This window comes from Choloepus didactylus, chromosome 8, assembly GCF_015220235.1.
Source record: "Choloepus didactylus isolate mChoDid1 chromosome 8, mChoDid1.pri, whole genome shotgun sequence".
In the NCBI taxonomy this organism is placed as follows: Eukaryota; Metazoa; Chordata; class Mammalia; order Pilosa; family Megalonychidae; genus Choloepus; species Choloepus didactylus.
The window spans coordinates 13,630,537-13,645,435 of NC_051314.1; the positions used below are offsets into that span (position 1 = coordinate 13,630,537).

Below are 14,899 nucleotides of genomic sequence, written 5' to 3' on the forward strand. Positions count from 1 at the left end.
GGGTGATGAATGTACCACTATGTAATGGTACTGTAAACAATCGAAAGTACGATTTGTTTTGTATGACTGCGTGGTATGTGAATATATCTCAATAAAATGAAGATTAAAAAAACAAAACAAAACAAAAAAACAATACCAAACAAAACAAAGAAAAATCCAATCATTAGACAGCCTCCTGTCAAGCCTTGACCTCTCCTCATCACTTATAACCTCCTCCAAGTTATCATGGTCACATCTTATCATCTTCATCCAGGGCAGTGATTCTCAACCTGGAACATGTACCAGGGTCATCTATGGAGACTTTTCAAAATACATCTGCTAAGGCTGTTGCCTTGGGACTGTCAAAATCTGGGAGGAGGCCTGGGCTAGTTTATTATGACAAATCTTTGCAAATGACTCTATACATATACTAGTTGAGAACTACATATTTAGATGGATAAGGATAGGAGGTAGAGTACCGGTCTCAAAGAATTAAGTCTCCCATTTTTAAGGGGAGCTGACTTAAAGTATGACTATCATCAGACAAAATTGGATAATGAAAATAACAGGAGAGAAGACTCAAAAAAGATACAGATATTAAGGTTGAGACTGACATGAGGGACATTTGCTTCTGCGGAAAGTACATCACTATTTTGTAAAAGAGCGTACTCAAAACTTATTATGTTTTTTAAAAGCATATTCTAGGCTCTAGCTCAGAAGTTAATATGAACATCCTAGATGTAACATTCAATTTTCAGACCCAGTGCATGTCATGGATCAAGGTGGTTAACAACCCTCTGCAGTTCCTGTCTGTAAATTAGGAACTGGTGTTTTGCATTTGTGGTTCTGAGAAAAGTGTTAAAAAAGTTCAGTTCAAAATCATGACCCATATACTTTCAAAACAAGGTATGACTCTTTCTAATCTCAATTACTTCCAAAATAATTTAAGGCCAACCAGAAACACTACTACAAGTAATTTTAATTTGTCATTACTGTTCTTCAGTGAGGGCAAACAACCAACCTTAATTACTGCTATACCCACCAGCTCTTTTCAAGTGGACTGGAGGATGAGTCAGCAACAGCATAAAATCTCAACACAAGAGGTTCTGACTTAAAAAAAGAAAATCTTACCTTTGGTTTTTTGTTCCGTGACCTGCAAAATAAAATAAATTAACAGACATAAGTAAATGCAACTCACTATCTAATTCAGAACTATCTCGTAAGACTACTTTAATTCTGATGGTCCAAATAATTCAAGCTGTCAGATACCCACGCATAGTTAAAATCAAGAAAAAGAACCTAGGAGTCATTTTATACACCCTTCAAAAGACAATAACCGTTATGTTCAACTACAACTGATGTGACCACCATTAGGAAAGATACTAAGAAAAGAAAAAGAAATGCACTCCCTTTAAATGATCAGGTCCATGTAGCAGTAATGCTGTTAACCATTTTGACTGTTGTGGCTAGAAACTAACAATGGATGTGGCCCAGAAACTAAATTAGCCATGGAGACAAAAAGATTCCTCCGTAAGTACGAATTCAAATACTAGATCTTACATCTAGAAAGCAGAAGCTGGGGGTGGAGAGGGATGGGGGAACATCATCAGAGGCAGCCAAGGTCATCATACAAGAACAGGATTCAAAACTAAGCCCTCCCACTTCCTGGCTATGGGACCTCAGTGCTCTCTTTATCTGCTTGATAGAGATAATAACAGTATCTCCCCGCAAGGGGTTGTGACGATTAAATCAGATATGCCAAGGCTCAGCAAATGTTTGCTGTTATTATCAAAGTTTATGGAAAAGCACAAAATATAGCAATAAGATTGAAATATGTAAATTTTGAACAAATAAAGAGTGCTTTGTTAAAAGTATTTTTTTATTTAATAAAATGAATACATCTATGGACATGATTAACCTAAAAGGTTGCACATGCCAAATATAATAATGGCTTGAGAGTTTGGAAATGATGATTAGGAGCCACACGGAAAACTGTTTCTAATATTGTTAAGAAGTAAAATAAAGGAGGGCACCTAATTATACATGCCCTGTAATGTATAAAAACAAAACCACAAAAGAGCATGCATAAGGAAAAACATCCAAAAGGTAATATGCCAGAATTCTAATAGGGGGTTATGTTTCATTATTGAGATTATGGGTGATTCTGACCCCCCTCCCTTTCTCAACTGTTTATCTTGCAAAGTGTTTTTATATTGGATATCTTACTTTTGCAATGAAAATATTCATGTAAGAAATAAGAGGTTTGATTATTTGTGGCTGGTAACCATACTGGGTTGCTGCAATGGGTGTTTATGAAAAGACACTCATTTTTGGAGGATATATCCTATAACTAACCAGCCCACATCACAATTTATCCTAGCACACTATTGCCAGACACTGAATCCGAGGTCAACAATTCACTTGTATGACCTCCTGGAGTTTTTCTTACATTCATGAATTAAAGGAAAAGCTGATTCTTCTGTCTTGAATTTGTGGTAGATAGCATCTTAAAATGAATGAAATGTTTCCCAGGCCTAACGTCACAGAATTAAATTCTACTGAAAAATATTCTTGAATAATTTTTCTATAATCCCACTTATCTAAGAATGAACTGATTTGCATTTAAGCCAGTTTAGATTTTGTACCATTGTAAATATTTCTTAGAATGCCATTTTGAAGATAAGTTATACAGGAAGTCAACACCTTCCCCAGTTGTAAGCAACAAACCAAATAATTTCAAATAAGTCTTTTAATGTAGGTTCTATTAAAAGAGCTGTCCCCCAGAGGGTGAAAAGCCTGATGATCAAAGCAAAATCTGCCAGCACTAAACAATGCTCCTTTAGCAGCATCAGCCTAATGAATGGGAATGGAATCCTTCTTTGATACCTCTCTCATGAATGGAAATCTAACCCAGTGTACTCAGTGATGACTCTAGAAAGAGCAAACTGCCGGAGCCGCTGAACACAATGGAAAGCTCGTGTTTAATTTCTGTGTGGAAGTAATTTCATTCTAGCTTTAAGTAAAAGTCACCTCTGTAAGAAAACTACATTGCCATCATTGATTCTTGAGCAGTCGTTTATTCAACAAACATTTCATTGGGAGGCTACTACACACCATACACTGCCCAAGACACTGGAAATACAAATATGAGTAAAACCTCACGAAACTTAGTCTAAAGAAAACAGACAAAAACAGAGGATTATAAAATAATGGGGTGAGCAGCGTGAAAGATGTGGAAGCACTAAGAAGAGGCAACACAAATGCTTGCTGACTGAATGACTGCACAATAGAGACTCTGGCACATTCTCTATGATTCTTTCCATCATAGCACATTTTATGGTTGAGGCACTGTCTCTACAATAAAGGTTGAAAACCACGAAGACTATCACATGGTACGCTTTGCACTCTCTTCTTAAAGAAAACTGCTAAATCTGAATTTCATTCTGAAATTATTCAGTGGTTCAGTATGATAAAACAACTTCAAAGGCTAGGTGCCAGTTTGTGTCAACCAACCTCGAATATGCAATCAATGCTTAATGCAGGTAACAATCACACCAGGGAGACTGTCCAGCTGCATAAACCATATTCTCAACAGCAATAATCCCAATTCACTCTAGACTACAACCACACCATCTTTTATTTAAATAATTTTTTCACTAGTGGGATCCACAATGAAAATTTACAGATGCATATTTTAATCATTCTTAGATATTGATAACTTTAGTTCATGAGAACACTGTCGTCTATGTTAAGACTGAAGATGGAGTGTATATTGTCTAAAACAATCGCTCTATTTGGCATCTTATTGTTAACAGCCTTTGCCCAAGTCCCAAAGGTCCAGCCTATTTGCAATCCACTCCCTTGGACTGCAATATCCAATTTTTGTAAGGATTTAGTAGAAGATATGTATGTGAGGGCCCTGAAGGAAGAAAGCTTTCGCTGAGGTTCAATTTCATGTCACTCCAGTTGGAGGGGTCAGCATGTGCAGGGCACAGAGACAAGAGCCCAGAAGCCAGGGCCCAACACCAGGGCACCAGCAACGCCCCACGGCCAATGGACACACATATCACAACCTCAATGACACGGGCTATGACTGCGTGCCCAAAGCAAGCACAAAAAAGCCTCTGAGCTGTTATTTGACTTCTCTGTTCAGACTTTATACTGTCATTCCAGACAATTCTAACAAGCTCAAGAAATAGATTAAAAGCAACACATTAGAACCAACTGCCCTAATAGCATAAAGATGTGACAGTGAGCACACAATATTAATAGAAATAGACACACAAAAACAGACAAGCTCTTAAAGAATGCAATCGTCTATAACAGCACCAAACAATAACAAATATTCCTTTTAATGAAGTCAAGAAAAAAGGGAAAATAACATTTCAAATGTTTAACATAGCACAGTTGTATGTATCTAATTCAGAAAATATTTCCAGGATTTCTTTTTAAATGTTGGCACTTAGAAATGATCTATTTCAATAATTCAGAAAACTGAATTATGGGGAACTCTATACCCAACAATACTGAAAATATATTCAGTGTCCATTGTTTCCTGCATTGGCTTGTGTTCAATAAATTGCCTTGACTCTATCCTAAATCTAGAGTTCCCTTAAATCGCTTAACAGTTTTCATCTCCCTAAACTTTGCTTCAAAGATGGGACACTCAAACCTAGCCCACAGTGGGGCCTTGCCACCCAGGTAGCAGTTAACAAGAACTGGAGTAAAACTGCTTGCTTCCAAAAAAGGAACAAAACCAACCTTGCCAAGCCAGAACCCAAGTCAGGTGATGCTGATGCTAGGAAAATGGCGAGGCGAGGGAAGTGACTAAGAGCAGACAACCGCCAAGGCTGATGAGGGGAGGGAGGCGTGCTAGCCACTGTCTGCTTCGAACAGCCTTCTCAGACATGCATTTTAACTAAGATTTTCAGTTGGCAGCTGCTGGCTCTTTTTTTTTTCTTTTAGCGTCTTTCCTTTTTTCCTTAAGAAAATTCCCCAATCCCACCCCCTGCCCACCCCACCCCCACACACAGACTGAACCATTTCATTGCACTGTGGGTGGACTGGAGGCTGTGGGAGCTCAAGAAGGGGATAAGGGTATGATACGTTAGAGACTCGGGGGGAATTGGGGAGGTGCTTGCAGGGGAGGACCCAGTCAGGCCAGACCAGGGGAGGGTTGGTCAAGGTCAGAGAGGAAGAGAGAAGGCAGCCGCCAGAGAGCCTCCTTCTCACTCCTCTTCACCCTCCCCCATGGCATTAAAGCTATATCTACAGAGTACTAAGCGTGCTCACTGGATCCTCTTTAAGAGGGGTTACTTTATGGAATTATCCCAAGGATCCTTCTCAGGCAGACTCATCTAAACAACAACCCTACAGGTGGACCCAAAGGATAGCCCCAGGGCAAACTCCAGCAAGCTGTCTTAAGAAAGAGATTAAATGCCTGTACAAAGAAGAAATGGTACATAAGAATTGACTTTCTCAAAATTGTTTACATAAAATCAGCTGTAGCACCAATGCAGGCCTTTTAAGTTTCTCCTACTTTCAAATTTTAAAACTTTTAAACAAATTAATGTCCTCAAACAGCATTCCTGAAATATCAGCTATCCAAGCCAAGGCAGTTATCTATTCTGGATGCTTGACAGATGTAAAGACAGACTTAATTGATTAAACCCACCTTCTGAGTGGCTTCTTTTTTCTTTTTATCCTCTTTCTTCCTTTTCTTGTCTTCCATTAACTGTTCTTCCCTTTCTTGCTCCTTCTCTCTGTTAAAGTAATGTCACACCAAAAGGTTATACATCTGTATTCACAGTCCACTTTGGTAGCAAATTAAAAATATGAAGATGGTATGCAAGGCAACGTGCCATCTCTGTGACTGGGCAGAACACAGTATTTTACTTCAGTTAAGAGGATGCATAAAACTCAAGATAAATTAGTTATTCTCATATCTCAGTTTGTCACCCTTTTTTCAAAACAAAACCAAACATTAAGTTTGGTTTCAAAGACACTTTAAAAAGCCCACTCACAGTGAGCTTTTATAATATCTTCCTAAAGGAATACACACACACACAACACACACACACACACATACTCTCTCTCTTTCAAAGAATTCATATATTTCTACTCAGTAAAGTATTCCGTAAAGGACCTGATGTGAACATGTAACAATATTCAGTTGGCTTCTGGCAACGTTCCTCACAAATAATGCAGAATATATTAGTTCCGTTACGGTACAAATTTATTTATCACAATTTAGGTATCCTCCTATAACATCTTCAGAGTAGTGAACATTAAACTCCCTCTATGTTCTATATCCCCTATTTTTCCTCCACCTTATCAATACCATATGTTTTACACATTTCCTACCAATGTTTTTAGAGGCAGCTACTGAATGTCCAACAAATCAATGTACTCCCCTTTGGAGTTCACAACTGCATCCTTCTACAAAACATGAATCAAGGTCAACAGGTTTCGTTCCCCTCAAATGGAATAAAAATGATATACAATAGTAAACACTGTCGTTTTTAAGAAATGTGCTGAATCTTAAGAAATTAAGATAACATAATTTATATCTTACATTTGAAAAATATAATATTTATTCTAATGTCAACTTCCATTCTATCTCAACTGGAAAAAACACATAAACAACTATTGGTGTAACTTCAAAGTTAAAGGCAGGAAAACCCAAGATGCAATGCTTACTGAATTTCAGAAGAGGAAGAAGTTAGAGATCCAGTTCCCAGTTCCCCAGAGTACTGAACTGATACTTGTGTTGGATTTAGGGGATCCACATCAAATCCATGGTTTCAAGTCAAAGAAAAGAAAAATGTGAAACAATAGCACAAGTTGTTGGCAAATACAGCCAAAATCACAAAGATGGTTCCTGTAGGACTCAAGTTGGGAAAGTAGAGATCTGGTTTAATTCCCTCAACTTACACAAAAGGAATGGAGGCTCAACACTGAGGTGAGTGCCCAAGAACTAATCAATTGCCTAATTAATACTTCAAGAAAATAGGAATTTTTTTTAAAATGTGTTTTCTCTACATTTTAAGTTTTCACTGACTTTGTCCACATTTACAAATACTGGCCTTTCTCCTATGCGCCTCTGGCCATAAATATACAAAAGCCTAAAGTGCACATGATTCACATCCTAAGGTAACTCCCATAAAAATTTTAAAAATACAACCAATGAAGAGATTTCACTGAAATTTTCTGAGGTCTGAGTCTGGATTTCTTTGGAAATTTCAAATTATGTGACCATCAGTGTAACTGTGAAGTTCTTGACGAAAATCCACTTGCAGTAGTGCACAACTTTAAGAAAATGAATTTACAAAATTGACAAGACGGATGCTGACCATCTAAGGTAGGCTGGCCACAGATTCTGTTATATTTGTCTCTAGAGCCTCTTGCTTCCTCTGACAGCAAATGGATGTAGAGGATGGGGTTCCTCATGCCCAAGTCACACTGACTTGACTTTCATGTTTTATATAATAAAACTGACTACAGCAAAGGAGCAATCACAGTCTAAATACCTCCTGTTTAAATATTTGGTGCTTTAAAAGGCATTAATTAAAAAAAAAAAAATCTTTTTTTTCTGTAAGTCTGAAAGTATTCTAAAACTAAAGGTTTATTTTAAAAATGAAATCTAAAGAAAAAAGCATTGTCTTCAATGAGACACATACTTTAAAAAAACAGCTAACCTTTTCAAGTATTTTTCCTATAAACAGGTAACTAAGGGAAAGGAATTGAAAATTCATGTTCACTATAAGCAGATTTATTTATAAAACAAATATTTTTCAAAGCTTTCCAGGAGACAGGCTGTGCTTTAATTCTAATACTTTACTGTACATATTGGTAGAATCAAGTCTTCTCTTTAAGTTTCACTTCCTTAGGAAGACTTTATTTTGTCAAAACTGATTTAACTTGGCATTCACTTAAAAATGAAGTATAAATCATTTACAAAGTCAAATAGCAGGGTTCCCCTTTCCTCTAATCCAATAGTGCTCTGTCTTGGCTGCACATTAGCATCATTTGGGGAACTTTCAAAATAATCCTGATGCTGACTTACAGTCCAACGTGCCACCACCCCTCATTGGTGGCAATGGGAGGTTTGTTACATAGAGAGGAACTGATCAATAGATAAACACATTAAGGGTAATGAGCGTCAGGTTTCTCACTGTTGAAAGGAGTTACAAAAATGGGAAGGGAGAAAACTCAAGTGAACTCTGTGGTCTCGGATTAGAATTAGTCATTGGCATAAACTCATGGTTTTCAATACATACTGGTAGATTTAATCATGCAGACATAACTGTGTGCATTGTTTGTGTATTCCTTCATGTATGCAAATATATATACATATATACACAAATACACACATGGACTCATTCCCTAGCTCTGCTTCTGAGGGCTTGGGAACAGCAAAACCCAAAGAGCAAAGAACACACCTAGCACCCAGAAACTTCTAAATACTGTTCTTCATTAACAGAATCAGAGCTCTTTGGAAAAAGAGCTACTCTGGGGGCTGGGGCAAGGAAAGTACAAAATGAGCCTGGAATACTTGTTTGCAGAAAGTAAGGAAGTACTCAAAGAATGACAGGACATGTCAAATGGTAACAGAAGCCAGTGTGAAGGGACTCCTACAAACTAAATCTGGGAAAATATGAACATCAAAATAAATGATAAAATAAATGATAGAGATTATATGCCTTTGTATAACATAGGAAAACACAAGACAACACAGATAGAAATATGTAAATGAATAAATTGAAAGTGACAATGAATGGAATGTTTACATAGTTTCAAAGCACCTCCCATAAAAACACTTATTAATTATAAAGGGGAAAGGAGTAATTATGCAGAGGAGAAACCTGGCAGACACAACCTTAATCAAGTGATCCCTGTGAACTTCATCAGTAATGGATAAACTGAAATCATAAGCTACTTAATAGGTGTGTGAGAAGAACACAGCACCACTTCCGTGATATTCCTTTCAAACATACCATCATGAGGAAACATGAGACAACTCCAAACTGAAAGACATTCTAACAAAATAGCTGGCCCAAGTCTTCGAAAGTTTCAAGGTCATGAAAGTCAAGGAAAGATTGAGGCATTGTTCCAAAGGAGACTAAAGACAAGTGACAACCAAATACAAAGTGTGAACCTTTTACTATGAAGCCATCACTGGACAGATGTTGAAAGCTGAATAAGGTTTGAAAATTAAACGGTAGTAATGTACCAGAATTAACAGTTTTATTCTGTTGGTTGTATTTAGGAGAATGTTCTTATTTGTTAGAAACATACTCTAGTATTGGGAAAACAGCTGCAGGTGACAAGGCATGGAGTCAGCAGTTTACTCTCAAATGATTTGAGAAAAAAAAAAAAGGAAAAAAGAAAAACAAACTGTACCATACTTGAAACTTTTCTGTAAGTTTGAGACTGTTTCCAAAAACAAGATAAAACAAAACAAAATCCAAAAACCAAACAACAACAACAAAACCATGGCCAGACAACATCTCAGGTCAATTACATAGGACTTTCTGGGGATTTTTATAAGTTCCCCCAAGTGATTCTAACTTGTAGCTAGAGTTGAGAACCACTGCTCTAAATTCTTGTTTAAATCTATACTTTAGAACATTATTATCTAATAAACATATGAAAAGATGCTCAACATCATATGTCATTAGGGAACTGAAAATTAAAACAACAAGATCTCACTACACACCTGTTAGAATAGCTAAAATCCCAAGCACTGACACCACCAAATGCTGGCAAGAACCCTGAGCAAGAAGAACCCTCATTCATCACTGGTGGGAATGCAAAATAGTACAGCGACTTTGGAAGACACTTGGCAGTCTCTTACAAAGCTAAACATGGTCTTACCATATGATCACCCAGTAATTACACTCCTAGATATTTTACCCAAATGAGTTAAAAACAAAACGAAACAAAAACTTATTCCACACAAAAACTTTCACACAAATATATAGCAGCTTTATTCATAACTGCCCCGTAGTGGAAGCAACCAAGATGTCCTTCAACAGAAGAATAACTAAACAAACTGTGGTACATCTATACAACGGAGTATTATGCAGTGATAAAAATAAATGATCTATCAAGCCTTGAAAAGATGAGGAACATTAAATGCATTATGCTAAGTGAAAGAAGCCAGTCTGAAGAGGCTGCATACTGTATCTATTCCAACTATATGACATTCTGGAAAAAGCACAACTATAAAGACAGTAAAAAGATCAGTGGTTGCCATGGGTTCCAGGGAAGGGATGAATAGGTGGAACCCAGGGCATTTTTAGGGCAGTGAAACTATTCTGTATGACTGTAATGGTGGATATATGACATTATGCATTTGTCAAAACCCACAGAAATGTATAACAGAGAGTGAACCTGAACACTAATGTGAACTGTGGACTTTCACTGATAATAATGTATCAATATTGCTCCAACAATTATAACAAATGCACCATACCAATGCAAGACAATAATAGGGGAAACTGTGTAAAGAGGGGAGAGAAGGGTATATGGGAACTCTATTTCCCACACAATTTTTATGGAAACCCAAAACTGCTCCAAAAATAGTCTATTATTAAAAAATATCTTATTTATACCTCAAAAATGAAACCTCCAAATCAGTAACCCTATATACATGCCAAGTAACTCACTGGGTCCCACTTGACCATCAATTGCTTCTAACTCTGAAAGGCAAGATAAGTTATAGTCTCTCTAATCTCTAAATACACAGCCACCAGATGTAAAATCCATCACTTCTAAATTGCTTTTGATTCATTCAACAAATTCAGTAAATATTTACTGAGCTCCTGCTACTTGCCAAGCAATACTACCTGCAATTATACCACCCCTACTTTGTGCTAAGAATGGCTTATGGGTATGAAAGGCGTAAAGGTGTGCATGACTTACAGGTGTGCATGGAATACTGAGCCACAAATCCCTACAGCTCTCAGGGGCTCCCAGTTAGAACCTGGGGCTGCCAGCCAAAACTAAACTCATCCATTTACCCCAGTGTGCTGTACATATCTTTTTTCTATGTGTTCTGACATGAAAAAGGTTAAGAAGCACTCTCTGGGGGCTGGGGCTATAATACCAGGTACCAATATATGCCTCTGTAATAGACAAGTTCATGTCACTTCTATTCAACTTTTCTCCATACTGAAAGAATTGAGGTACAACTTGGTTAGTCAAAAGTCAGAAGGAAGGATAACCACTATAACCTAGAATAAATCTAGAATGGTAAAAAGCCAAAACTACTTGAGAAACTTAAGAACCTCTAAGGTAGAGAAAGAGTACATTTTTCTTTTTTACAATAGCTGTTAGTTGAAAGAATTAAAAGCAACTTTTTTAAAGAAATTCAGTAACTGAATAAAAAGGAAAACACTCTTTGCCTGATTCTAGGGATAGCAAGACCCTGTTCTGCATGCAAGTTCAGAGCACTGAGGAGCAGGGACGCTGGCATGCCTAAAAACCTGCTGAATCAGATACAGCTCTTAGCTATAATATCTGGACTACAGCTCCCTAGAGCTGTCATTCAAGGTCATTCATAGGATGGTACCAATTTCCACCTTTTCCCCCAGCCATTTCACACACCTGACATAAAAGCAATCCTTTCTTTTGCCCAGTAACATCTTACCCCATTTTCAAGTCCTGGCTCAGAATCCACCTGCTTCAATGTAACCTTCCCCAACAACCACAGTTCATAAGGTACTCCCCTCCTATGTGTGCCCCAACCATGCCCCTGCCTCTCATCTGGCCCTTGTGGTGTCCCAGGGCAGATGACCTCTGTCATTGGCAGCATTAGAGTACATGGAATGACTTTTCTGTAGCATGGCTGCTTTCACCAGTGCTCTGGTGGCCAGAGGTTGGTTCCTCCATGTTTCACCTCCTTCTTCCAGGATACCCAGGGACCGATTCATTCCTTTAACAAATGTTTGCTGGGTGCCTAACCTGAGGCAGACACTTTTATAGGCACTGCAGACACAGCAGAAGCAAAACCAAGTTCCTGCTCTAAGGGGGCTTCCATTTTGGTGGGGGGACAGCCCTCACAACATCCGCCAGGCCTGATGCTTGCCCTCCTAGGGCTCTCAGTTTAACTTTCTGAACAGCTGTTATCTCGTCTCACAACCCAGGCAGTACCTTCGGTGCAAGAACCTGTGCCTTTCTTCTCTCTCTGCCTTCCAACTTTACCAGCACTTTGGAAGTAACACTGAACACAGCTTGCAGTGCCTTTGGTGTTTTGAAAGTACTAGCACTTCAGACAAGTGAATTCACAGTTTGTGATACTCCAGGTAAGAGTTTATCTGGTGTTACCTTCTTTCCACAAACTAGAATCATCACCAATGGCTACTGAATTCATGCCCCCAAGCCCACAATGCCTATGCCTTAAAAATGAAAGAGACAGGGCTGACAATTTCATACTTGAAAGCACCAATGTCCTGACTGGAGTGAAAAGATAAGAATCTCAATTCAGACCAACAGCCAGAACAGCTCCACATATATCAAACCTACCCATGTTGCTTGGTGGTAAGTGTAGCAGCACCTTTGATCCTAGTCATAATCAACCCTCCCAATCCAGACCAACAGCAGTGAACAGACCCAAAAGACACATCCAACACGTGGAATGTGCCAGAAGCACACCACAAGCATGCCACAAGTAAGCCAATACCATAAAAGAGTCCCAAAAATAAAAAGGTAAAAACTATTTATATGCCAACAACCTGGATGAATCTCCAGGGAATTATGCTGAGTGGAAAAAAGCCAATCCAAAAAGGTTACATAATGTCTATATTACATAGTGTATCAGTTATATTCCTATAACATTTCTGAAATGACAAATGTTTGCCAGGAGATTCAGGGTGCAGGAGGATGGTGAGGCAGGTATGGTTATAAATGGGTGATACTAGGGATCCTTGAGGTGATGGAACTGTTCTGGACTTTGACAGTGGTGGTGGACACAAGAACCTACACATGTTAAATTGCATAAAACTAAACACACACACACACACACACACACACACACACACACAAGAATACAAGTGTGCCGGTATGAAACTGTTATGGACCCCAAAAGAGCCATGATCTTTTAATCCATCTTGTTGGGTGGAAACTTTTGATTGAATGTTTCCATGGAGATGTGACTCACACAACTGTGGGTGAGACCAGGGTGGGTCTTGATTAGATCACTGGAGTCCTTTACGAGAGCTCACAGAGAGGAGGAGCTCAGAGAAGTGGAGAGAGACATTTTAGAGAGAAGCTAAGAGCCAACACAGACCCAGATGCTTGCAGATGCAGACAGAAGGACATGTGAAGATGCTAAGCTAAGAGATGAAGCCCATAGTTTGCCCCAGATAAGCTAAGAGGAGACCCCCCCCAGACGCTTAGAGAGAAACGCCCTGGGTGAACAAGCAAGGATGCATAGAGGCTGAGAGAGAGAAGCTAAGAGACAGAATCCCAGAGACATTTTGGAGAAAGCCATTTTGAAACCAGAACCCAGGAGCAAAGGACCAGCGGACACCAGCCGCATGCCTTCCAGCTGACAGAGGGGTTCTGGATGCCATTGGCCTTTCTTCAGTGAAGGTATCCTCTTGCTGATGCCTTAGTTTGGACACTTTTATGGCCTGCAAACTGTAAATGTGTAACCTAATAAATCCCCTTCATAAAAGCCAATCCGTTTTCTGGTATTTTGTGTAACAGCAGCTCTAGCCAACAAGAACAGCAAGTAAAACTTCCTGAAATCTGAAGATGAGGGGATTAAATCAATGCCAATTATCCTGGTTGTGATAATGTACTTTATAGTTTTGCAAGAAGTCACCACCAGCACAAACCAGGTGAAGGAATCTCCCTATATTATTTTTTACAACTGCACATGAATCTACAATTATCTCAAAAAAAGGTCAATTAACAAAAGAGTGTCAAACATTGATTCATCTTTTGGTCACCTGTTTAAAAATTTTTAAGGACCTCTACTTTAAGCCATTTTGCTAATAACTCTTTATGAATATCACATAAGGGTCAAAAGGAATTTTAGAAATCATTTATTTCTGACATTCACAGATACGCATTTCCAAAAATATTCTAAATCTAGACTTCACCCTAACATAGTTCAAGTTGTTATAGTTTTATTGATCAAGTGTTCCTTGTCTTCAGTACATTAGATACATGATAGATATGATACCATAGGGGTATTTGAAATGGCCCTTTACTACACAACTCATAACACAATTCTTTAATAATTTCTTTAGTGATCCACTAGCAATAAAAGCTATTATTTGACTTGGTGCTGGACATGTGCATCAGTTCAGTCAACACCAATTCCAATCTCCATCAGGCTTGCAAGAACTCTATTTCCTGGATTCCTTTACCATTAGAGATTCAGATGCAATTTAAGTTCTGTCAATGAGGTGTACTTGTATGACTTTAAATAGAGAACTGCTGGGGTGCAGGGCAGCCCCTTCATGGTCCAGGAACCAAAACCTATAAGAGCAGCTTCCTGAACGTGCAGGAAAAGAAAAATGCTCCCTTGCCTACCCTACCTCCCCTCCCAGTGAGGTGGTGCTGGGAGGCATCTGACCTTCAGCCTCCCTAAAATGCTGAGATAGCATCACTATTTAGTAAACTCTTTCACCAGTGAGAGTGAATTCTACTACGTGCACATGAAGAACTCTGACCAACACAGATTTATACAGAGCTTTTCAAAGCATATATAATATATATGACTAGTACAGACATTTATTTCCTTAAAAGACAAAAGGTAATCTTGGCAATTTATAAAACAGTGAGGAAATAACTAGGCACAAACCATTAACAATCATAAGCAATTAAGGATTAATGATACCACATGCATATTTGGGGTGAGAAAAATTAACAAAAGGAATGCACTGAAGACTTAAGCAAGTGTTCA

At 38.4% G+C, this 14,899-nt stretch overlaps 1 protein-coding gene across 5 annotated transcripts in view; it reads right to left on the reverse strand.

The window, feature by feature from the left end:
• The window catches only part of TNRC6B (trinucleotide repeat containing adaptor 6B), a 315,110-nt gene that overhangs the window by 62,560 nt on the left and 237,651 nt on the right, over nt 1-14,899 (reverse strand). For all 5 annotated transcript variants that reach the window (XM_037846115.1, XM_037846118.1, XM_037846116.1 and 2 more), the window contains 2 exons: nt 5,654-5,741; nt 1,111-1,132 (listed from right to left, as the gene is read on the reverse strand). In XM_037846115.1, the coding sequence (XP_037702043.1) occupies nt 1,111-1,132; nt 5,654-5,741 (110 nt within the window). The remainder of the gene's footprint in view (nt 1-1,110; nt 1,133-5,653; nt 5,742-14,899) is intronic.